The 23,641-nt window shown below is 45.0% G+C and overlaps 1 protein-coding gene across 9 annotated transcripts; it reads left to right on the top strand.

Moving 5' to 3' along the window:
• Positions 1-1,310: 1,310 nt before the first annotated feature.
• On the top strand, positions 1,311-22,455 carry slain2 (SLAIN motif family, member 2). 9 transcript variants are annotated; one of them, XM_072438231.1, is made up of 11 exons: positions 1,312-2,001; positions 5,756-5,898; positions 11,544-11,584; positions 11,627-11,753; positions 12,507-12,683; positions 13,118-13,468; positions 14,003-14,146; positions 17,548-17,634; positions 19,551-19,589; positions 20,149-20,377; positions 20,743-22,455. In XM_072438231.1, the coding sequence occupies exons 1-11, from the start codon at positions 1,550-1,552 to the stop codon at positions 20,798-20,800; spliced, it is 1,848 nt and encodes a 615-aa protein (XP_072294332.1). In that variant the 5' UTR covers positions 1,312-1,549; the 3' UTR covers positions 20,801-22,455. The 9 variants fall into 9 exon arrangements, with proteins under 9 accessions (XP_072294328.1, XP_072294326.1, XP_072294331.1 ...); XM_072438229.1 differs by having other exon boundaries at positions 17,545-17,634; XM_072438227.1 differs by having other exon boundaries at positions 1,311-2,001; positions 11,544-11,753.
• Positions 22,456-23,641: the final 1,186 nt, after the last annotated feature.

Here is a 23,641-nt window from a genome sequence, read left to right as displayed (position 1 = left end):
TAGGCAGTGCTTTGACTGATTTCAGATTTTAACAGTAGATGGAATTGAATAGTATTTATAAAATGCTACTTTTTAGTCTATATTAAATCTTTGGGAATGTTTTTAATAATAAAACATGCTAATATAATTCAAATAATTGATATTATATGAGTTAATATATTTATACTTAATAAACTAATCACTATTGACATTGAGACCCCCACTAGAGTGTTAAAGTGTCTACAATACGTCACATTTCAGGCCTATATATTCCACAGCTTGTATTCCTGCTTATTACTTCTGTAAACATGGGTTAATACCATGAATACATTATGGTTAATACCATGGATATATTATGGTTCATACCATGGATATATTATGGTTATATTATGGTTAATACCATGGATATATTATGGTTAACACCATGGTTATATTATGGTTCATACCATGGATATATTATGGTTATATTATGGTTCATACCATGGGTATATTATGGTTCATACCATGGTTATATTATGGTTCATACCATGGATATATTATGGTTCATACCATGGATACATTATGGTTCATACCATGGATATATTGTGGTTCATACCATGGGTATATTATGGTTATATTATGGTTCATACCATGGATATATTGTGGTTCATACCATGGATATATTATGGTTATATTATGGTTAATACCATGGATATATTATGGTTAACACCATGGTTATATTATGGTTCATACCATGGATATATTGTGGTTCATACCATGGATATATTATGGTTATATTATGGTTAACACCATGGTTATATTATGGTTCATACCATGGTTATATTATGGTTCATACCATGGATATATTATCAAATCAAATCAAATCAATTTATTTTTGTAAGGCCCAAAATCACAACAACAGTTGCCTCTGAGGGCCACAGGGAGAAATGAATTATGGTTCATACCATGGATATATTATGGTTCATACCATGGATATATTATGGTTATATTATGGTTCATACCATGGATATATTATGGTTCATACCATGGATATATTATGGTTATATTATGGTTCATACCATGGATATATTATGGTTCATACCATGGATATATTATGGTTATATTATGGTTCATACCATGGATATATTATGGTTCATACCATGGATATATTATGGTTATATTATGGTTCATACCATGGATATATTATGGTTCATACCATGGATATATTATGGTTCATACCATGGATATATTATGGTTATATTATGGTTCATACCATGGATATATTATGGCTGGTGACGTGTGCGCGTGAATATAGGTGTTGGTTACGTGCGCGCTCCCGCGCCCCTGCGCGGTGACGTATGCATCCGCCGCCTGTTGGTCTTTCTCAGTTGGTGACGAGTATTATGAAAATGGCCTCGACCCGGAGCACGAAGACCCGGAGAAGATGACGGTGTTTGTCGTGTTGAGTGAAGTGAACCGCGCCGTGTCTTCGCCGCGGACGTAGAGGAGACAGACACAGGGCCGTGGACAGAAAAGGACGAGGACCTCGGGAGCGCCGCACATTTCCACTCGGCCGAGGAGAGACGCCGCTATGGAGGACATCAACTCAAATATCAACGCGGACCTGGAGGTGCGGAAGCTCCAGGACTTGGTGAAGAAACTCGAACAACAGAACGAGCAGCTCCGGAGCAGGTCCACGATCCTGTCCTCGTCCGGAGCTCTGTCAGGGGGACACAGGTCGCTGAGTGCGGGCTATGACTCGCCCCTGAGCGCGGGGCTCGCCGGCTTCACTGGGGTGGGGTTCGGGGGTCTGGTGGAGAACAGCCGCTGCCGGAGCCCCAGACTCTCATACGACGGCATCAGCTTTAGGGGCCCCTACGACAGTGACGGGGCCGCGGGGGCCGCCCCTCTGTCCAGCAGGAACTCACTGTATTCAGAGACAACGGGAGGTTTCAGCGATGAAGGCGAAGCGTCGATCTTAGATGAAGTGGACGTGTTAGACTTGGAGGACATGGACTGTCTGCACGAGGACGAGGACAGCTGGTGAGTGACAGCTTTGTCCCCCGGAGGTGTGTGGGCCCCCGGGGGCCGGTGCTCTGCCCTGGCACAGCTGACACAACACTACCACATCACACTGACCACCTACAGTTCCTCTGAAGCTCCTCTGAAGCTCCAGTTCCTCTGAAGCTCCTCTGAAGCTCCTCTGAAGCTCCTCTGAAGCTCCTCTGAAGCTCCAGTTCCTCTGAAGCTCCTCTGAAGCTCCTCTGAAGCTCCTCTGAAGCTCCTCTGAAGCTCCTCTGAAGCTCCTCTGAAACATGAGGAGATGTTATTATAGTGTAATTGACAGGGAGTGATGCCTGGTCACGTGAGACGCACCTGACCTGAGGAGATGACCTCACTGTGTTGTAAATGTCCTTACAGCTCTTATCTTGTGTACAGTGTGTGCATCTGTGGCCCCTCAGCTGCTCCTGGAGGCCTCTGTTGTGTTTGGACAGGTTTGTCATGGCAGCCAGTGGTGACAGGAAGTTGGTGTCCACAGTTAGAAGTGAAAGTGTTTTTCCTGCTGTGGCCCAGAGGCAGCACCAGGGTGTTTTCCTCCTTTGGATTCCCTCACACACACAGAGAGCTGCACACGCTCTGCAGCTTCAGCCAGACACAGCACCGACACATCAAGTCTCATTAAGTCTTTTGAACAACATCACAAGACTCTTTTTCACTCAAATGGTTGTGTTTTTTATGGGAACCACTTGGAATAGCTCATTATTGGAGTGCATTTTCCTTTCTTGCCCTTGGTTTCTACCAACGAGAGTCTTGAATATGGCAGACCGTGCTCAGGATGAGACTGTCGTTTCTGTCATTTGTAGCAAAAATGTAAATGTTGGATTTAGATTTAGTTCTGATTAGTTTTTTAAGTAAAATAACATTTTTTTTGGTATAGGTTGTTTCCTCATCAAATAATCCTGGATAGTTTTTCTCTCGATCTCATCTTCACAGCTACTTTTTTCAGCCTGATCAAAACTGCTTCACTATTCAGTGTGACAGCAGATATAATCTATGGTGCCAACATTATACTGAGAAGTACTTTTTACCTCAAGTTTTGAATCTTCTACCATTATAACCTCATTAACTAACATCTTTGTGTAAGACAAACCTAAAACAAGGTTCTGAGACTAAATTAAGATAATCTTAATTTAGTCTCAGAACCTTGTTTTAGGTTTGTTTCATGGTTCATGTTTCAATAAGGTTCATGTTTCAATATGTGGCCCCTGCTCCAAATACAACTGAGTAAACGAGAATGCAAAACCATTATAACATGCCGCTCTAAAAGTCGATTTAGTAGAATATGTCCCCTTTAAACTTTACAAAACGAGAGCGATAAAGTGTCTGAAAGTGTTCAAAACCCTGATTATAAGTCAGAGATTCGTGTGTATTTGCATGTTTTTGCTGAGCTGCACAGCATTAGTTGGGCTTTTCACAGCTTTCCTTCAAAAGCACGATCCTTAAGCCTCACGGGCTGGAGCTCCTGTGTTTACATTGAAATGAGCTGTGGACGTATCGACTTTGGTTGCGGTACTTTTCTGCTACACTGGGCAGCCTACGTTGATGAGGGCCATTGTTACTGGATTAGAGGCATGTTATCGGCCCTTCAACAGAAGCTTGGTTCGATTGGTCTCTTTTTACGACCGCGACGGGACGTTAATGGGCAGGAGTGCACTCAAAGACGTAGCGGATTTATTCATTCCATTGAAGGAACCTTTGTCCCCAAATTGGGGACAACGTCATCTTGTTAAAGAAGAGGAAACTTAACTTCTAGAACGACAAATTGTCCGTTGCCATGTTGAGGCGTTGTGTTTGAAGAGCACTCAAAACTCTGTTACTACAACAATTTTATGTGAAGCACTTTGGTCACTTCGAGTGTTGTAAATGGCTCTATAAAGAAAGGTTGAAAGGTTTAAAAGTAAGAATGTACGTAATCTGACCGTATATCTTACTCAAAATACACATAACAACTTTGCGTACAGAAAAGTACCAAGAAACTGCACAAAGAAACAGATATATAAATAAATGGATCATTCACATCTAAAACTCCAGTAAACTCGCTCTGTCTTTCCGTTCTTGGCCAGATAAAGCCTTATAATTCCAATAAAATAGTTATTATTAAGGCTCAATCGACCGATTAATCGACTAAACCCTTGCAGCCCTACTCTACAAAACATGATGAGGAAAGATTTTGAAACATTTTTCATATTGATAGCAAAGGAAACTACATACATAGACCATGATCCTTTGCTCACTTTCAGTTCAACCAACAAAGAGATTACTAGTAAAAGTAATCCTCTGTAATATAACATTAAGATCCTCTGTAATATATCACTAAAGACTCGTCAGGACATTTGAGAGAAAACACTTCGGATGCTGTTTCCATCTTGTGCTCAGTCCACGCTGAATCTGTTACTATACGAGTTGAATTTATTAAAAACAAATCTGTGTCGACAAATTGTTGTAGTAACAGTGAGAAAAGTTAAACTACAGATGGTGTAATGGCCAGATAAGGATTTCATTTTGTACTTTGCGTCTTTGTGGAGCGGTCACACTGCTCCTCGCCGTTTGTTCCAGCGGCTGAACTCGGGCGACAGTTGAACATTGCTCACTCGCCCCTCACACTTTACACCCGCTCGGCCTCTGCCCTCCGGATCAGATCTGGAGGATTACGTCGTAGCACCGAGCCTGTGCCAGCTCCCGCTACAGACTCCTGTAATCCCAGAATTAGCATTTAACCGTTTTTTTTAAACACATCCCATTCTGTCAGCGAGGGCCTTATTGACAAAAATGTATATGTACATATATTTTTGAACAGAAATATGTTAAAACATGTCATTGAACATGTTGAACGTGAAGTGTGCAGAAATATTACTTATATTATATTGTAAATGATATACCGGTACTCAATATTCTTCACAATATTCTGGATATTTTGATAAACTGATTTTAAAGCTACACAAGGCTTATTTAATATGGCCCTCTATAAAACTCAACAACAACATAGGTACACCTTATGTTGCATCTAGTGTTTCATGTTTCATCATTTTGTCCTATATTTAGTCCTGGTTTAGTCCTGGTTTCATCATAACATTTGACCTGGCTCTTGGTTCTGGATATACTCTGAACATGTATTTTGCATATTTATCATAGAATTGCTTTGGTTTCACAGAAGCACAATAAGCTCAGACTCGCTGTGATGTTGATCCTCAGGAGGGTTGGTGTTTTCCTCTGTCTGGGACGTTTGTGTTTGAATGAGAAACGCTCAGAGCCGACAGCTGCTGACTCAGATCTGTCCCGAGCACAAACACAAACTCGCACACTACCTTCACTTCCATCAAATGAGTATTAAAGCCTGGGTCACGTCATAGTTTTATCACACGATGCTGGGCTTCCACATCCGAGCGCTCTGACGGCCGTAATCGATGGAGCTGAGCCGGCACAAACATGAGACACTGTAGCAGGCCCACAGAGCGCCTCATCAATAAAGGAAACTTTGTATTTTCTTCTTAGGAAAAGCTGTTTGTTTTGCTGTGTAAAGGGATCACAGTGAATAACCAGCTTTTATGAATGAAAATATCCAGTATGTGCACCTCAGAATGTATCACAGCCCTCCATCTTCTGCATTTCATATTTTATTACAGACTATTTTTGTACAATCTACTTCCTGGGTTGTACTTCAGTCAAAGCAAACAGTGCAGACTCCATCCTTCAGTCCATCCGTGCCCTCGCTCAGCTCTTGTCGTGTTTGTTTCAGGTTATATGAAGCCAAACTCAACAGCCCGCTCCAGAAGGCCTTGAGTCCCATCGTGTGGTGTCGTCAGGCTCTGGACAACCCCAGTCCTGAGATGGAGTCGGCCAAACGCTCCCTCATCCACAGACTGGACCTCTCCATGTCAGGTACAGACGGGACAGGCGCAGCTCTCTGGGGGCAGAACACATTGGTTATTGAAATGAATGTCTTAAGAGCAACGCTCACTTTTTTGGGGGCACCAGGAAGTGAATTTGTTTTTAATTTTTTTTCAAAAAGGCAAAAAACACGACACTGAGAGAACACACTTGAAACAAAGAAGTATGCGTGATGACTATGATCAAAATGGTTATGCAATAGTATTATTTTTACATAACAAGTTAATACAAAATACTTCTGCCTTTGTGTACAAGTCAAATTCCAAACTTTACAAAGACTAAAGAGGAACAAAGCGAGGCTAAATTAGTGGTAAATTAAGAAGAGACATTTTGAATATTGTAAGAGTGCGTCGGTTAAATGTATTATACAATCTCATCTGTGCCACTGTTTCCAGAAAACAAATGCACAGAAAAGAGAGTGGGGTGAGTTCATGTGGAAACTATTGCGAGTCATTGTAGGACGCAGCGCTTTGACCCCCGCGTCACAGAGTCCAGTGTGGTTTATGTTCTGCTCATGTTGGCTACGTTTAAATCTGCACGACGCAAAAATATAAGACTATTTAGAGCGTGAATTTAGTTTTGAAGACGTACATAAGTCTAATATAGTTTATAGTTGGCAACAAAAATAACTGATTCAAAAGAATGAAAATGGTTAATGAACTGTAAGGTGATATTCCTGCACTTTGTGATTAATTTGACAGCTTTTTATTATATTTGTCTGATAATGAAACCTCAACTAACACATTTAAATACGTGTTTTATCACATTTCTGTTGGACTGACTGAATATTGTGTGAATATTGTTACCAGGAGATATACATTTTTGTCAGTGTTGCCCTATTCTGTTTGAACCACTTGATTTTGTATTAAAAATGTAATTATTGTGGCAGTTTTAAGTTAGAATTAATACAAAAAAGAATTTGAAAAAGTTTGTAATAATGACAATGTGTTCACACCATTCAACATCTAAATGGTTTGTTTTAGTTTAGAAATTCATGATAATAGTTTTGGCTACTGACTTTATATTGCTAAAACAAAACTAGGAATTCAGGATTAAAACAAGAAAAATGGAAATCCAACTAATAACATACGTTTCTGATTATGTAAAAAAAAAAAAAGTTTAATCACAATAAAAGCAGAAGCGTTTACATTTCAAAGCAGTACATCTTAATATTCAGGTATTTGGCCAGCGTCTGATATCTGACCAAACTTGTTCTGAAAAACCTGCTCGATCACATGAGCGTATCACTGTGTGACTCTGTGAATGTGTGACTGTGTGACTGTGTGACTGTGTGACTCTGTGACTCTGTGACTGTGTGACTGTGTGACTGTGTGACTGTGTGACTGTGTGACTGTGTGACTGTGTGACTGTGTGACTGTGTGACTGTGTGACTGTGTGACTGTGTGACTCTGTGACTGTGTGACTCTGTGACTCTGTGACTCTGTGACTGTGTGACTGTGTGACTGTGTGACTCTGTGACTCTGTGACTGTGTGACTGTGTGACTGTGTGACTGTGTGACTGTGTGACTGTGTGACTGTGTGACTGTGTGACTGTGTGACTCTGTGACTCTGTGACTGTGTGACTGTGTGACTGTGTGACTGTGTGACTCTGTGACTCTGTGACTCTGTGACTCTGTGACTCTGTGACTCTGTGACTCTGTGACTCTGTGACTCTGTGACTCTGTGACTGTGTGACTGTGAATGTGTGAATGTGTGACTGTGTGACTCTGCACAGACCGTGGCGTTGTTCCTGTCGTGTGTCGTCCTCACTGTTGTCTTGTCATGAGGAGTTTTGCTCTGGTCATTTTTGAGATGTTTGCGTTCCTAATTTTAGTCCCTCCTCCTCAGTCTAAACTGAGACGGGTCAGTCCAGTTTTGACAGTGGCACGTCCATGTGACTCTGGATCGTGTTGACCCATGCACACGTCCATGTGACTCTGGATCGTGTTGACCCATGCACACGTCCATGTGACTCTGGATCATGTTGACCCATGCACACGCCCATGTGTCTCTGGATCGTGTTGACCCATGCACACGTCCATGTGACTCTGGATCGTGTTGACCCATGCACACGTCCAGGTGACTCTGGATCGTGTTGACCCATGCACACGTCCAGGTGACTCTGGATCGTGTTGACCCATGCACACGTCCATGTGACTCTGGATCGTGTTGACCCATGCACACGTCCATGTGACTCTGGATCGTGTTGACCCATGCACACGCCCATGTGACTCTGGATCGTGTTGACCCATGCACACGTCCATGTGACTCTGGATCATGTTGACCCATGCACACGTCCATGTGACTCTGGATCGTGTTGACCCATGCACACGTCCATGTGACTCTGGATCGTGTTGACCCATGCACACGTCCATGTGACTCTGGATCGTGTTGACCCATGCACACGTCCATGTGACTCTGGATCGTGTTGACCCATGCACACGTCCATGTGACTCTGGATCGTGTTGACCCATGCACACGTCCATGTGACTCTGGATCGTGTTGACCCATGCACACGCCCATGTGACTCTGGATCGTGTTGACCCATGCACACGTCCATGTGACTCTGGATCATGTTGACCCATGCACACGTCCATGTGACTCTGGATCATGTTGACCCATGCACACGTCCAGGTGACTCTGGATCATGTTGACCCATGCACACGTCCATGTGACTCTGGATCGTGTTGACCCATGCACACGTCCATGTGACTCTGGATCGTGTTGACCCATGCACACGTCCATGTGACTCTGGATCGTGTTGACCCATGCACACGCCCATGTGACTCTGGATCGTGTTGACCCATGCACACGTCCATGTGACTCTGGATCATGTTGACCCATGCACACGTCCATGTGACTCTGGATCATGTTGACCCATGCACACGCCCATGTGTCTCTGGATCGTGTTGACCCATGCACACGTCCATGTGACTCTGGATCGTGTTGACCCATGCACACGCCCATGTGACTCTGGATCATGTTGACCCATGCACACGTCCAGGTGACTCTGGATCGTGTTGACCCATGCACACGTCCATGTGACTCTGGATCGTGTTGACCCATGCACACGTCCATGTGACTCTGGATCGTGTTGACCCATGCACACGCCCATGTGACTCTGGATCGTGTTGACCCATGCACACGTCCATGTGACTCTGGATCATGTTGACCCATGCACACGTCCATGTGACTCTGGATCATGTTGACCCATGCACACGTCCATGTGACTCTGGATCATGTTGACCCATGCACACGTCCATGTGACTCTGGATCATGTTGACCCATGCACACGTCCATGTGACTCTGGATCATGTTGACCCATGCACACGTCCATGTGACTCTGGATCATGTTGACCCATGCACACGTCCATGTGACTCTGGATCATGTTGACCCATGCACACGCCCATCAATAATCAATATAAACAATACAGTATCACTATAAAGTATGATATAAAAATAGGATCCTTTAATTCATCAATTGCATTTACTTAAAATATAAATAGGAACGCGTTTGTCTATTGTTGGCGTGGAGCTGCTGGACATTTTTTATCATTTCTTTTACATTGTGAGACGGGGCCAAATACTGAAAAGGAGGTTTGTTAAATAAATGAGTCTGGATCTGGCACATTACGCTTCTTCACTGTCCCGAGATGAGCCTTGGGCAGCTCTACCTCATTCTCATCGCACCATTTGAACATTTCAGGGACCTACAGTCAGAATAATGTGTTTCATCTCCCTTAAACCAATGATGTCATCTTCACAGAGATGCTCCTCGTCCTGTGGGACAAGATCAATCCCAAAAGGCACAATCCAACCCTCATTTGTCAATAATAAGGTCATCACGGCCACATTCATCCTTTGTCTGCTCAGGTAATTGTGAAGAGAAGAGCAAACTTAAATGTGCTTAATGCCTCTTGTGCTTGACCGACCGCACCCAAACTATGGCTTTAGTCGTGTTTGTCTAAAGGAGATTTGAAATAAAGACTGGGATGTTCCTGTGCAGCTGCTGACTCACCCAAGGCTTTCCCTGACTGTTAAACACGACCAGGCCCTGGGTTATATAAGAGTGAGCAGGGAGGCGGCTCTCAGACCAGAGCACAAGAGTTCAGCATAGTTCTGCTTCCATAGTTGTGACAGATGTTCTGGTTCGGCTGATCTACGGCGCGTCACAAGGGTCAAAACACATTCACACAAACACGGCAGAGTGGAGTTAGTTCCCGTCTCACGTCACACTCTGTTCCTTCGTTCTTTCTTGTTGACAAAGGCAACAGTGTTGGTCGTTCTCTCGTCAGATGTGCAAAGTTTTCAGAAAATGCTTCCAGACATTTTCTTTTTTCAAACCCAAGTGAGTTTCAATACTGAGCTTTGTTTTCTCCAACTTTCCCCTCCATTTTAAGTTCACCAAACGGTCTGGCATGAAGTTAAAGCCTCACTTCTTATATTTCCAGTTTTCTAAAGCTGAAATACAAAGTGACACAGTTTAGATGGTAGTTGTTCATAGTATTGGCTACAGTTGATTTAGTCATTCATATTTACTGGTGCCACTGTGTAAAGATCCTGCTCAAATATTAAGCCAAATACAACACTTTTAAGATTGAAATTTGATTTGGAGAATTGGACAGGCATTCATTTAGAAATATTTGCAGATTCATGTCACTTTGTTGTTAAACCTGACAGGTCAAAAAGCCCCTGCATCACCTCCAGGGCTGATACTTGTTCATGTTATGTGTGTGTTTGTTGTGGTCAGCGTGGACTTGATGTAGTTTGTTGAATAATGCATCAGGGCGTGGTTCTGATCGCAGGAGCAGGGAGAGTGTGGAGTCAGGGTTTAGTCGCAGACACTAAAAGGCACTTCCACAGCTGTGTAAATAACTCCAGCCCGAGACAAAGAAACAAACGAACAGAAAGTGTCCACAGTCTGGTGTCGGCTGGAGAAAGCGCTGGTTCAGAAAGCGTTTCATTGTGAGTGGAGCTGAATGGTTTGTTGTGTGGAGTGTGTCGCCGGCTCATAATGTGGCCTCCTCCAGCGAGTAATGGACTGCACTTAAGAGAGCACATTGATTGAGACGCTCCTCGTGTATCCGGAATGTTGTGATGTACGAGTATTACTTTCAACTGCAACTTTTCTTTGTCGTCGGCGTGGAAACGGGTTTAATATTGGAGATTCAATCATTCGGGTCAGTGACAAATAATCATAGTTGTATTTTGATCATCGTCATTGTTATCTGGACTTTGCAGACTCTAAAAACACAATTTTATTATTATTAAGTCAGAATGTCAAAAAATATCAAAAAATAAATCTAATTCTCAACAACAATACTGTTTTATTCTTTGTAAATATTCTCCATCTTTAAGCCTTCAGTCGCCATAGTTCAGCCTTTTATTTGGTTGATAATGTCATTAAAAAGTCTCATTGTACAATAATAGTCGACTGAAAAATGTATCGTTGACTAATCAACTACTTATTTTTATTCTGTAATAATGTTTTCCCTGTTGATCAGTCACCGTCTCTATCCAAGTTAGTTTAGTCATGAATCACCTTAAAGAATAAATAAATAGTAGGTAGTCATAGAGTTAAGAATAGAAGTTGTAAGTCATAATCTCACACGCTGCTGTCGCTCTGCTGTTGCAGCGCTGAAGCGCAGGAGTCTGTTCGGCAGCCCGTACGGTCAGGTGGGCAGCCCGTACGGTCAGGTGGGCAGCCCGTACGGTCAGGTGGGCTTTGCCAGTCCGTACGGCTCGAACGCGGCCAACAGTCCGTACAGCAGCGGCTTCAACTCGCCCTCGTCCACGCCCGCCAGAGTGCCCATCGTCAGACAGCAGCTCATGCCCACAAACTCTGGTAAGTGACCACGTCGACACAACTGTGCGTTTCAGAGACTCTTTGTGACGTGTTCATATGATTTTTCTGCGATTTAGTTGAACTATAAGAGAAATGGATCATAACGTTACATTTTGTTCATTGTAAAACGTAATATTGTTCTGAAAACCCTCAATAATAGAAACAGATGACTTCCTGTTCCAAACTGCAGAACGGATAAGCCCCGCCTCTTCATAGAGACGTTTCACAGTAACAAACAGCAGATTGTCATTTATGTGTTTTTATTTTTGGAAAATGACAACAGGACATTTTGGAACCAAACATGTGTCACTCAGAGTCTTCATTCAACTAAGTGCAGGGATGTGGGCGGGGATAGGTGGCAGGTGAAAACAGGCATTTTCTGAGCACTCAAGCCTCAGTTGCAGGATAAAACAGGATTACTCAAACGTGCAGGAGTCAATCCAAATACAACTGTGAGTAAAGTCATGATGAGGAAACACTTGTTGTTGGTTAAAAGCTCAAGTTGATTTTGTATATTTCCCTTTTTTACCGCTACATTGACCACTCTAAATATTTCTATTCAAATATCAGATATTTAAAGTGCTCTTTGTTACTGTAATGCCCTCCTGGGGACATTGTAGACAAACACTTCCATATTACACCTTTATTTGACTTTGATCAGAGTGATTTTTATTTTTAATTTTTTTTTTACATCCCATTGTTCCACTTTGATTTTTGCAAAATTATTGTAATTTTGTGTGGCTATTGTCCCAGTTTATCAGCGAAACTCGTCGGTGGAGAGAAACCCTCCTCCGGCCGTGAGCCCGCAGTCGTCTGTGGACAGTGAGCTGAGCACGTCGGAGATGGACGAGGACTCCGTGGGCTCCTCCAACACCTACAAACTCAACGACGTCACCGATGTCCAGATACTCGCCCGCATGCAGGAGGAGAGTGAGTACTGCCTGGCTCCTCATGAGGGCAGCGTTTATAGATTTAACCCTATGTATTATGTTCTGGACACATTGGGATACCTGGTAACAAATGATGAATTTAAAACATTATCGCCTCTCATGGCAGAGTAGACAGCACATATGCCTGTCATGTGGAGCATGTGGAGCACCTTCCCCAGTCTCATCCTGATGCTGCACTGTCCTGTCTAATAAAGCCCACGGGCCAAAAAGTCCTTTAAAAAATGTGAAATAAAGTAAAAAATGATAGCGAACTAGTCGACTATGAAAACAATGGTTAGTGACGGCCCTAGTTTTGCCTTCATCATGATCACCATAACGCCCACGTTGTTATGCCTTAGGTTTTAACATAATTAATGTAATGTGACCTTCGTTAGTTAATGCTCTGGTAGAACTCACGTGGTTGTGTTGCTGCAGGTCTGAGGCAGGAGTACGCGGCCACCGCCTCCCGCCGCAGCTCGGGCTCGTCCTGTCATTCTCTGAGACGCAGCACCTTCAGCGACCAGGAGCTGGACGCCCACAGCCTGGAGGACGAGGAGGACGCGGTGCACCCGGCGTTCCACCTGCCCTCCGCCCGCTTCAGCCCCTCGCCACGACACTCGCCCCGCGTCTCGCCAAGAAACTCGCCGCGCTCCAGGTCTCCGGCCCGCTCCATAGACTACAGCCACGGCAGAGGGTCTCCACAGCCCATCAGCCGCCTCCAGCAGCCCAGGCACTCGCTGCAGGGCCACGCCCACGACCTGCAGACCAACGTGGTCAAGAACGAAGGTAAGGACTTGACTTTTGTTTCGTTTCTAACCATGATACAAAGTTGTATTTAGCTTGTTTCATGAATCCTTCAGTGTAAAGTCAGTTCCATCATCGCCTGCGTCAAATCACGTTCATTACAACCCCATGTTCACGTTAAAATGTCAGGGCTAAGCTAGTTTTTGTTTATTTCACCGTGGCAATTCCCTCTGCTGCCAGTGGAGTGAGTGCTAACACTAATCCTGATGAGGGAACGCTTGACTGTTAGAAGTCATGTGCTTTTGACTACAAGAGCACGTTTAAAGACCAAAGACGATGACATAATGCATAATGTTTCCTTTAACTATCTCTTGTTTTTATAGTTTAGAACTGTTTAATTTCAGAGCCAAACTGTGGATTATTCATATCAAATGTACTTCACAACTTAGACACTGCCAGATGCCGTGTTTAGCTTGACGCTTCTCTCCTCATATTATTTCAAATCAGACAAGGGAAAATATCAAGGCTGCTCGAATGCAGGACTTTTTATGATGATGACTGTTTCTCTCGTCTCAGAAAAGCTGCGGCGGAGTCTTCCCAACCTCTCGCGGACGTCGGGCGCCGCGTCCCAGAGTCCGGAGCCGGTGAAAAACAGCCGTAGCGTTGAGTCCAACCTTCAAGTGCCAAACGGGTCTCCCCGCCATCAGAACCAGTCTGCCAGTGAGTGACGCAGCACACACACGCTCACGCAGCACACACACGCTCACGCAGCACACACACGCTCACGCAGCACACACACGCTCACGCAGCTCACGCAGCACACACAGCAGACACACGCTCACGCGGCACACACACGCTCACGCAGCACACACAGCACACACACGCTCACGCAGCACACACACGCTCACGCAGCACACACAGCACACACACGCTCACGCAGCACACACAGCACACACAGCAGACACACGCTCACGCGGCACACACACGCTCACGCAGCACACACAGCACACACACGCTCACGCAGCACACACAGCACACACACGCTCACGCAGCACACACAGCACACACACGCTCACGCAGCACACACACGCTCACGCGGCACACACACGCTCACGCAGCACACACAGCACACACACGCTCACGCAGCACACACAGCAGACACACGCTCACGCGGCACACACACGCTCACGCAGCACACACAGCACACACACGCTCACGCAGCACACACAGCACACACACGCTCACGCAGCACACACAGCACACACACGCTCACGCAGCACACACAGCACACACACGCTCACGCAGCACACACAGCACACACACGCTCACGCAGCACACACACGCTCACGCAGCACACACAGCACACACACGCTCACGCAGCACACACAGCACACACACGCTCACGCAGCACACACACGCTCACGCAGCACACACAGCACACACACGCTCACGCAGCACACACACGCTCACGCAGCACACACAGCACACACACGCTCACGCAGCTCACGCAGCACGCTCACACAGCACACACAGCACACACACGCTCACACAGCACACACAGCACACACACGCTCACGCAGCTCACGCAGCACGCTCACACAGCACACACAGCACACACACGCTCACGCAGCACACACACGCTCACGCAGCACACACAGCACACACACGCTCACGCAGCACACACACGCTCACGCAGCTCACGCAGCACGCTCACGCAGCTCACGCAGCTCACGCAGCACACACAGCACGCTCACGCAGCGCACACACACGCTCACACACACGCTCACGCGGCACACACACGCTCACGCGGCACACACAGCACACACACGCTCACGCAGCACACACAGCACACACACGCTCACGCAGCACACACAGCACACACACGCTCACGCAGCACACACACGCTCACGCAGCACACACAGCACACACACGCTCACGCAGCACACACAGCACACACACGCTCACGCAGCACACACAGCACACACACGCTCACGCAGCACACACAGCACACACAGGCTCACGCAGCACACACACGCTCACGCAGCACACACAGCACACACACGCTCACGCAGCACACACAGCACACACACGCTCACGCAGCACACACAGCACACACACGCTCACGCAGCACACACACACGCTCACGCAGCACACACACGCTCACGCAGCACACACACGCTCACGCAGCACACACACACGCTCACGCAGCACACACACACGCTGACGCAGCACACACACACGCTCACGCAGCACGCTCACGTGGCACACACAGCACACACACGCTCACGTGGCACACACACACGCTCACGCGGCACACACACGCTCACGCAGCACACACACGCTCACGCAGCACACACACACGCTGACGCAGCACACACACGCTCACGCAGCACGCTCACGTGGCACACACAGCACACAAACGCTCACGCTGCACACACACGCTCACGCGGCACACACACGCTCACGCTGCACACACACGCTCACGCTGCACACACACGCTCACGCGGCACACACACGCTCACGCTGCACACACACGCTCACGCGGCACACACACGCTCACGCTGCACACACACGCTCACGCTGCACACACACGCTCACGCGGCACACACATGCTCACGCTGCACACACACGCTCACGCAGCACACACACACGCTCACGCGGCACACACACGCTCACGCTGCACACACACGCTCACGCGGCACACACACGCTCACGCAGCACACACACACGCTCACGCGGCACACACACGCTCATGCAGCACGCTCACGCTGCACACACACGCTCATGCAGCACGCTCACGCTGCACACACACGCTCACGCGGCACACACACGCTCACGCTGCACACACACGCTCACGCGGCACACACACGCTCACGCGGCACACACATGCTCACGCGGCACACACACGCTCACGCGGCACACACACGCTCACGCGGCACACACACGCTGCACACACACGCTCACGCAGCACACACACGCTCACGCGGCACACACACGCTCACGCGGCACACACACACACGCTCACGCGGCACACACACGCTCATGCAGCACACACACGCTCACGTGGGAAACACACTTCTGGTGTCTCTGGAACATTTACCGGAGCGAGAGTGTTTCATCTCCTCTGCTCTAAAGGGCGTGTGCCTTTGGTGGCTGGGAATCGTCTTTGAACCTTTCTTTTCCCTCTCACATAAACCCCCCGTCGATCCTTTTGTTGGTCATTAATGTTGTTTATAACGTGAGTAAAAAGGAGTCTCATTACGTAGTGTCATTCCCAAACTTTGCAGCGTCGAGGCCCATTTTTCAACCCCATGAGCCCATTTTTCCTTTCATTGCCTTAGATATCGTTCCATATTCTTCTGTTCTTCTGTAGGGCAGCACGATGCATAGACTTCAAAGTATCAAAATGGTATATTTGACCAAAAATATCGGCAGAGTTTACAAACCGTCGACTGCTCTGGATGATCACATCTGTGTCGTCTCCCTCCCTAAAGCGGTCAGGGGTCGAAGGTCATATATTAAACACGTATTGAACAACCGCTATCTGCTCAAGATCTGCTCTTTACAACAGCAAATCCACATCATCTGGAGTGCTACATGTCCTTAACTCTAAAGACGGGCTACTGAAAACTCAAATAGCTCCTAATACTTTCAGCACTAATTTAATAACACATGCGCAAAATATATTATTCAAGAATACCTACTCCATTGATTAGTTGTAGTGTAATACTTAGTTTTAATCTTTTATTCTGCTTTAATCTTAAGCACTGGCCTCTTTTACATGACTTACTTTATGTAACAGTTGATGTAAATTGACCGACACAATTCTTGGAGTAAACATTTCCAGCATTTTTCCTCTGGTTTTCATCAAATCGACACTATTCTCATACTCTGCCTGTCTGAAGCATGCTGTTCTCTTTGACAGTAGTTCAAGCATGTGACTAAACTAAAGCTGTGGCTGCTCTGGTGTCACGAGCTGCTCCTGAATGACACTTCCTCTTTTGTTTGGCTCCGGCGCCCTCTAGTGGTCAACAACTTAACTGCAAGCTTGAGCGGGCGTTATTCCCACCTCTTTTATCAAATGAAACCAAAGTTATAATGTGCGTGTTTTCCAGCAGCAGCAGCTCCTCACTCCAGACAGCAGAGCCCTTCCTCCCGCTCCTCCCCAAAAACCAAACAGCACCTCCAAAGTCCTGCTGCTCTGAGAGGTAACGACGGTCCAACAATAGAGACAGGTTCACGTCCTCATTGACACGGGCAGGCACAGCAGAAACTGTTCTGTTTTCTGTAACGCTTTTGTTCTTCACAGAAAATGTGTGTCGTGAAACAACTGCAAAACGATAGAGCAAAATGTAAAGAGCAAACTAACAAAAAGGTGATTTACTATTTACTGGAGCGCTGCAGTAAATAAACCCTGATCTGGGTGAGTTTAGGCCGATCACATGTGGGTTTCCATCAGAGCGGTGGTTCCATCAGAGCAGTGGTTCCATCAGAGCTGTGGTTCCATCAGAGCGGTGGTTCCATCAGAGCGGTGGTTCCATCAGAGCGGTGGTTCCATCAGAGCAGTGGTTCCATCAGAGCAGTGGTTCCATCAGAGCAGTGGTTCCATCAGAGCAGTGGTTCCATCAGAGCTGTGGTTCCATCAGAGCAGTGGTTCCATCAGAGCGGTGGTTCCGGTTCCATCAGAGCAGTGGTTCCATCAGAGCTGTGGTTCCATCAGAGCAGTGGTTCCATCAGAGCGGTGGTTCCATCAGAGCAGTGGTTCCATCAGAGCAGTGGTTCCATCAGAGCTGTGGTTCCATCAGAGCGGTGGTTCCATCAGAGCGGTGGTTCCATCAGAGCAGTGGTTCCATCAGAGCAGTGGTTCCGGTTCCATCAGAGCTGTGGTTCCATCAGAGCAGTGGTTCCATCAGAGCAGTGGTTCCATCAGAGCAGTGGTTCCGGTTCCATCAGAGCAGTGGTTCCATCAGAGCTGTGGTTCCATCAGAGCAGTGGTTCCAGCAGTGGTTCCATCAGAGCAGTGGTTCCATCAGAGCGGTGGTTCCATCAGAGCAGTGGTTCCATCAGAGCAGTGGTTCCATCAGAGCTGTGGTTCCATCAGAGCGGTGGTTCCATCAGAGCGGTGGTTCCATCAGAGCAGTGGTTCCATCAGAGCAGTGGTTCCGGTTCCATCAGAGCTGTGGTTCCATCAGAGCAGTGGTTCCATCAGAGCAGTGGTTCCATCAGAGCAGTGGTTCCATCAGAGCAGTGGTTCCGGTTCCATCAGAGCTGTGGTTCCATCAGAGCAGTGGTTCCATCAGAGCAGTGGTTCCATCAGAGCAGTGGTTCCATCAGAGCAGTGGTTCCATCAGAGCAGTGGTTCCATCAGAGCAGTGGTTCCATCAGAGCAGTGGTTCCATCAGAGCAGTGGTTCCAGCAGTGGTTCCATCAGAGCAGTGGTTCCATCAGAGCAGTGGTTCCATCAGAGCAGTGGTTCCATCAGAGCTGTGGTTCCATCAGAGCAGTGGTTCCATCAGAGCAGTGGTTCCATCAGAGCAGTGGTTCCATCAGAGCTGTGGTTCCGGTTCCATCAGAGCAGTGGTTCCATCAGAGCTGTGGTTCCATCAGAGCAGTGGTTCCAGCAGTGGTTCCATCAGAGCAGTGGTTCCATCAGAGCGGTGGTTCCATCAGAGCGGTGGTTCCATCAGAGCGGTGGTTCCATCAGAGCAGTGGTTCCATCAGAGCTGTGGTTCCATCAGAGCAGTGGTTCCATCAGAGCTGTGGTTCCATCAGAGCAGTGGTTCCGGTTCCATCAGAGCAGTGGTTCCATCAGAGCTGTGGTTCCATCAGAGCAGTGGTTCCAGCAGTGGTTCCATCAGAGCAGTGGTTCCATCAGAGCTGTGGTTCCATCAGAGCGGTGGTTCCATCAGAGCGGTGGTTCCATCAGAGCAGTGGTTCCATCAGAGCAGTGGTTCCAGCAGTGGTTCCATCAGAGCAGTGGTTCCATCAGAGCAGTGGTTCCATCAGAGCAGTGGTTCCATCAGAGCAGTGGTTCCATCAGAGCTGTGGTTCCATGGTTCCATCAGAGCAGTGGTTCTGGTTCCATCAGAGTGTTACACAGCTCACAGTCTCTGTCTCTGTTCAGTCCCGCTCTCCTGTTGCTTTGGAGAAGAAGGAGATTTCAGTGAGTATTTTTTATCACTGAGAGTTTCACTTGAATATTGTGACGTGGCCTTGCTCTTCATTAGTGATTGTGCATCTTGTGTTGGAACAGTTGGTGTTCGAGTCTGTGATGTTGCATTTACTGTGTCTGTTGTCATTGTAAATGAGTCAAATTCTGAATCAAAGATTCTTATTGTTGAATCAAAATGATTCAAAATGCTCAAACAAGCACTTTGAGATTAGTTTTCTCAAATGTAAAGTGCAATTGAAATCAAATCAATTATTTGTATATATAATATTGACATATTTCTTACTGTTGTTTTTCTGTTAAAGGAATTCCTGAAAATATAGTTTTGTTTTTATCATTGAAACCAATTGATTTGGTTCTAGGAAATTGAATGATGATTTATAAAATATTTGCCATTATTAACTAATGATTTTGGCTTAATAAAACATAAATCATTGTGAATTGTAATCAATTCACAATGATCAGTTCAATCGACCCTAAGAATCAGAACTGTCCTCACGTCTGTTGAATTGTCATGAGAGACATGACTAACACATGTCTCCTCTGTCCTCAGTCCCGTCTCCCAGTAAACTGAGGACTCCTGTTGCCCCGTCGCCCCTCACCCTGAGGCAGCCGGTCAAAGCCACCTCCACCCCAAACTCCGCCTCCTCCACGCCCACACGCTCCCTGGCCACGCCTCGCTCCGGTCTGCCCCGCCCCAGTGCCACCACAGCAGGAGGAGGAGGAGGAGGAGGGGGGGGGATACCAGTGCCCCGCAGCAAACTGGTGCAGCCTGTGCGCAGGTCAGTCTCACGCTCTTAATGATGATGTTAATGATCAAATTGTTGTAAGCAATTATTTAAAAAACATTAACACAAATGTCCTGGACAATTATTTGGTTCACACTTTTCAGTCCCCATCTCTTAGCACCTAATTAGATACTAAATAGGTTTGTATTGGTACAATCCAGGACTAAACCAGAAGGATGTTTCTAAACACGTTCCATTCTGTTCAAACTAAGGACTTTATCAGGCATAAAAACGAGGTCAATCAAAATGAAAGTTAAGTTAAACTGTTGCCAGATTAAATCCTCGAGTGTCCTAAACGTAGAGCAGCAGTGACACAATCTGTAAAGCTACATTTCTAACCCCCAGTGTGTGTTTTGTAGGTCTTTGCCTGCTCCTCGGACGTACGGCGGTGAAAACTGGAGAGAGGGCTGTTACTGAGGCCGACCAGCAGAGGGCGCTTCAGGCTCAGCACTGGAGGAAGATGTTGCAACACGGCACTTTATCTTCCTCAGCATTTTGTACCAAGAGAAGAGAGAACAAATGTAAAGATGAACTCCTGCTCTTTCACGTCCCTCAGGTTGAAACAAATGCATTTCTCTGATGTTTTGTGTTTGATGTTGGTGAAGTCTCTACGGCCGCATCCTATTTCTCCAAACTTGTCTCCTCGACTGAGCCCTTCAGGTACAACCATGTCTATCTGAGTAGGGCTGAACAATTAATCATGTTTAATCTCTAGTGTGATTTCTGATGCAGCGCAGTGGCCTAGTGCCAAGCAGCCTATTCCCACAGTCAGAGGGTCTGGGGTTCAGTCCCCGGGCCTTTCAAAGTTACATATGGCTGCTTATATTTCTTAACTTTGTTTAATAATGAGATAACAATATTTCAGCATACACCGAGTATATAGTTGAATCAGTAAACTTTTCCAATGAGAGCAACTTGATGCTAAGGAAGGAAAAAGAGGATTTAAATGTGCAAGTTTAGAGAAATGAGATGTGACCTGATGCGGTGCAGGTGACGTGTCCTGAGGGAAATGAACAGCCTCCATGTGGCGACTACATGAGTCAGTTCTTTCAGATCTGACAGATTGTATGCACAAAAGTTCTTGAAAATTATTTATTCAAAATTATTTAAGATTCATATCAGTATTTGCTTTGATATTTCAATTGTTATAACCTGGTTATAACCTCAGCTGATTCTCCAAAGTCTTGTGTTTTGTAATCAGGGTTTAAGATCAAATACACAACCAAAGCCCCAGTGCATTTTGTACCAACATTTGCCAAAATACTGAAGTACAAATATAAGTTTTCTGTTCATGTCAAAACAAAGTAATCAAAACTATATCGAAACTAAATATTCAATGTTTCACTGCAAGAGAATACAACCTTTTAAAGGCGTATATTTCACAACATTTAATAAATGAATTAAATAAATAACTCATGGTTATAAGTTATAAGACTCCAAGAACTAAGCACACATTAAATATATGAAAATAAATAAAGCTGTTTATTAAAATGTTGACAATCCACAATCTCCAAATGGAACGATGTTTCTACTGTAACGTCTTTATTCAGGTTCAATCCAGTTTTCTGTTGCCATTGAAGCATAAGATGCTTTGGCTTTACCTCTGGTGCCATGACGACGGCGTGGCAGTGTTAGAGTGTGCTCTGAACTAGTGGTGGCTCCTATTATCGAACCAGTGCCTAATTTAACTTTTTTTTTTATTAAGTTTGACTCATTTATGATTTTGTTTGTCTTTATTTCATGCCACGTTTCATTTTGGGTTGTTGCATCTGCTTGAATGATTTGCTTGGCTGCTTGATGTTCATAATTGTATCAAATGCCATTTATAATTGCTTTAAAACTACATATGCGCCTTCATATTTATAACTACAGTACTTAAACATCTGTAAATGAAGATATTTATTAAAGAGAGGTGCCTGTCAGTGTGTATTCAGTGGGAGCTGAAAGGAATGTGCAAAGACCACACCATTTGTGTGACTGTTTTTGTTATTACACTTTTTTTTATATCCATGAACATGAACTTCAGTTTCCCCTGTAAAGTCACATTTCAAAATAAAAGTGGAAAAACTGTCTCTTTATTTTGTATGTCTTTGTTTAATTATGGTAAATATTGATTGATATATATAAGATAAGATAATCCTTTTGTTGTTGCACTGCAGTAGATCCAGAGAAAAGGACAGATTATAGGAAGTTTCAAAAAAAACTTAAAGGCGGTATGGACGATTTGAGAACGCAGGCGGAAGTGCGCATGCGCACTCCCCCGTGCACATGCCACTCCCCCGTGTGGACTGATAAAACACACACGTGCGTTTGTTTATTAGCGCAACGGATCACATCGCATCTCTCGTCTCCCGTAGATTTCTGTCCACTTCTGCGTCAGCTCGAACTGTCTTTCTCCGTCTTCATTTTGCCCCGTACACTGAGGGAACTATATTATGATAGATCCATGCGCTTAGGCACGCGGAAACGTAGGGACGAGCCTGACGCGGCTGCAGGTGAGCGACAGGTGCGTTTTATGATTGACACGTGGCAGGACAAATGATTTATCCACGCCACGAGGAAATATGATAAAAAATTTGCTGAAAAAAATCGTCCATTCCACCTTTAATTGAAGAACTCTTATGAACAAAACAAAAAACTGCTTAACAAAACTCCTCTCATATCTTAATAGGGAATGGAGAAAATAAATAAAATAAAAAGATATAAATAAAACAAAGTAAGTAAAAAAAATAGCTAGCATAAGACTAAATAATACTAATACTAATGGTAAGTAAACACTCTTATTTACATCAGTTATTATGCACATGAATATGACGGTATTGCACATGGTTAAGTGGTTAAGTCAATCAAGTATGTCACGTGTTCAGGAGCAGCAGAAGGAAAGACCTATATATATATATATATATATATGTATATGTATATATATATATATATATACACATATATGTATATGTATATATATATATATATGTATACATATATGTATATGTGTGTATATATATATATACATATATACATACTTACATATATATATATATATATATATATATATATATATATATATATATATATATACATATACATATGTATATGTATATGTGTATATGTATATATATATATATGTATATATATATATATATATATATACATATACATATATATACATATGTATATGTATATATATGTATATATATACATATATACATATATATATATATACATACACACATAATATATTCTATATATATAATATATTCT

The sequence above is a fragment of the Eucyclogobius newberryi genome, unplaced genomic scaffold (genome assembly GCF_026437365.1).
Source record: "Eucyclogobius newberryi isolate DKJ021-1_F unplaced genomic scaffold, fEucNew1.0.hap1 SCAF_9, whole genome shotgun sequence".
Taxonomy (NCBI): Eukaryota; Metazoa; Chordata; class Actinopteri; order Gobiiformes; family Gobiidae; genus Eucyclogobius; species Eucyclogobius newberryi.
Note: the sequence above shows the minus strand (reverse complement) of the source record. Positions and strands in the feature narration are given on the sequence as shown.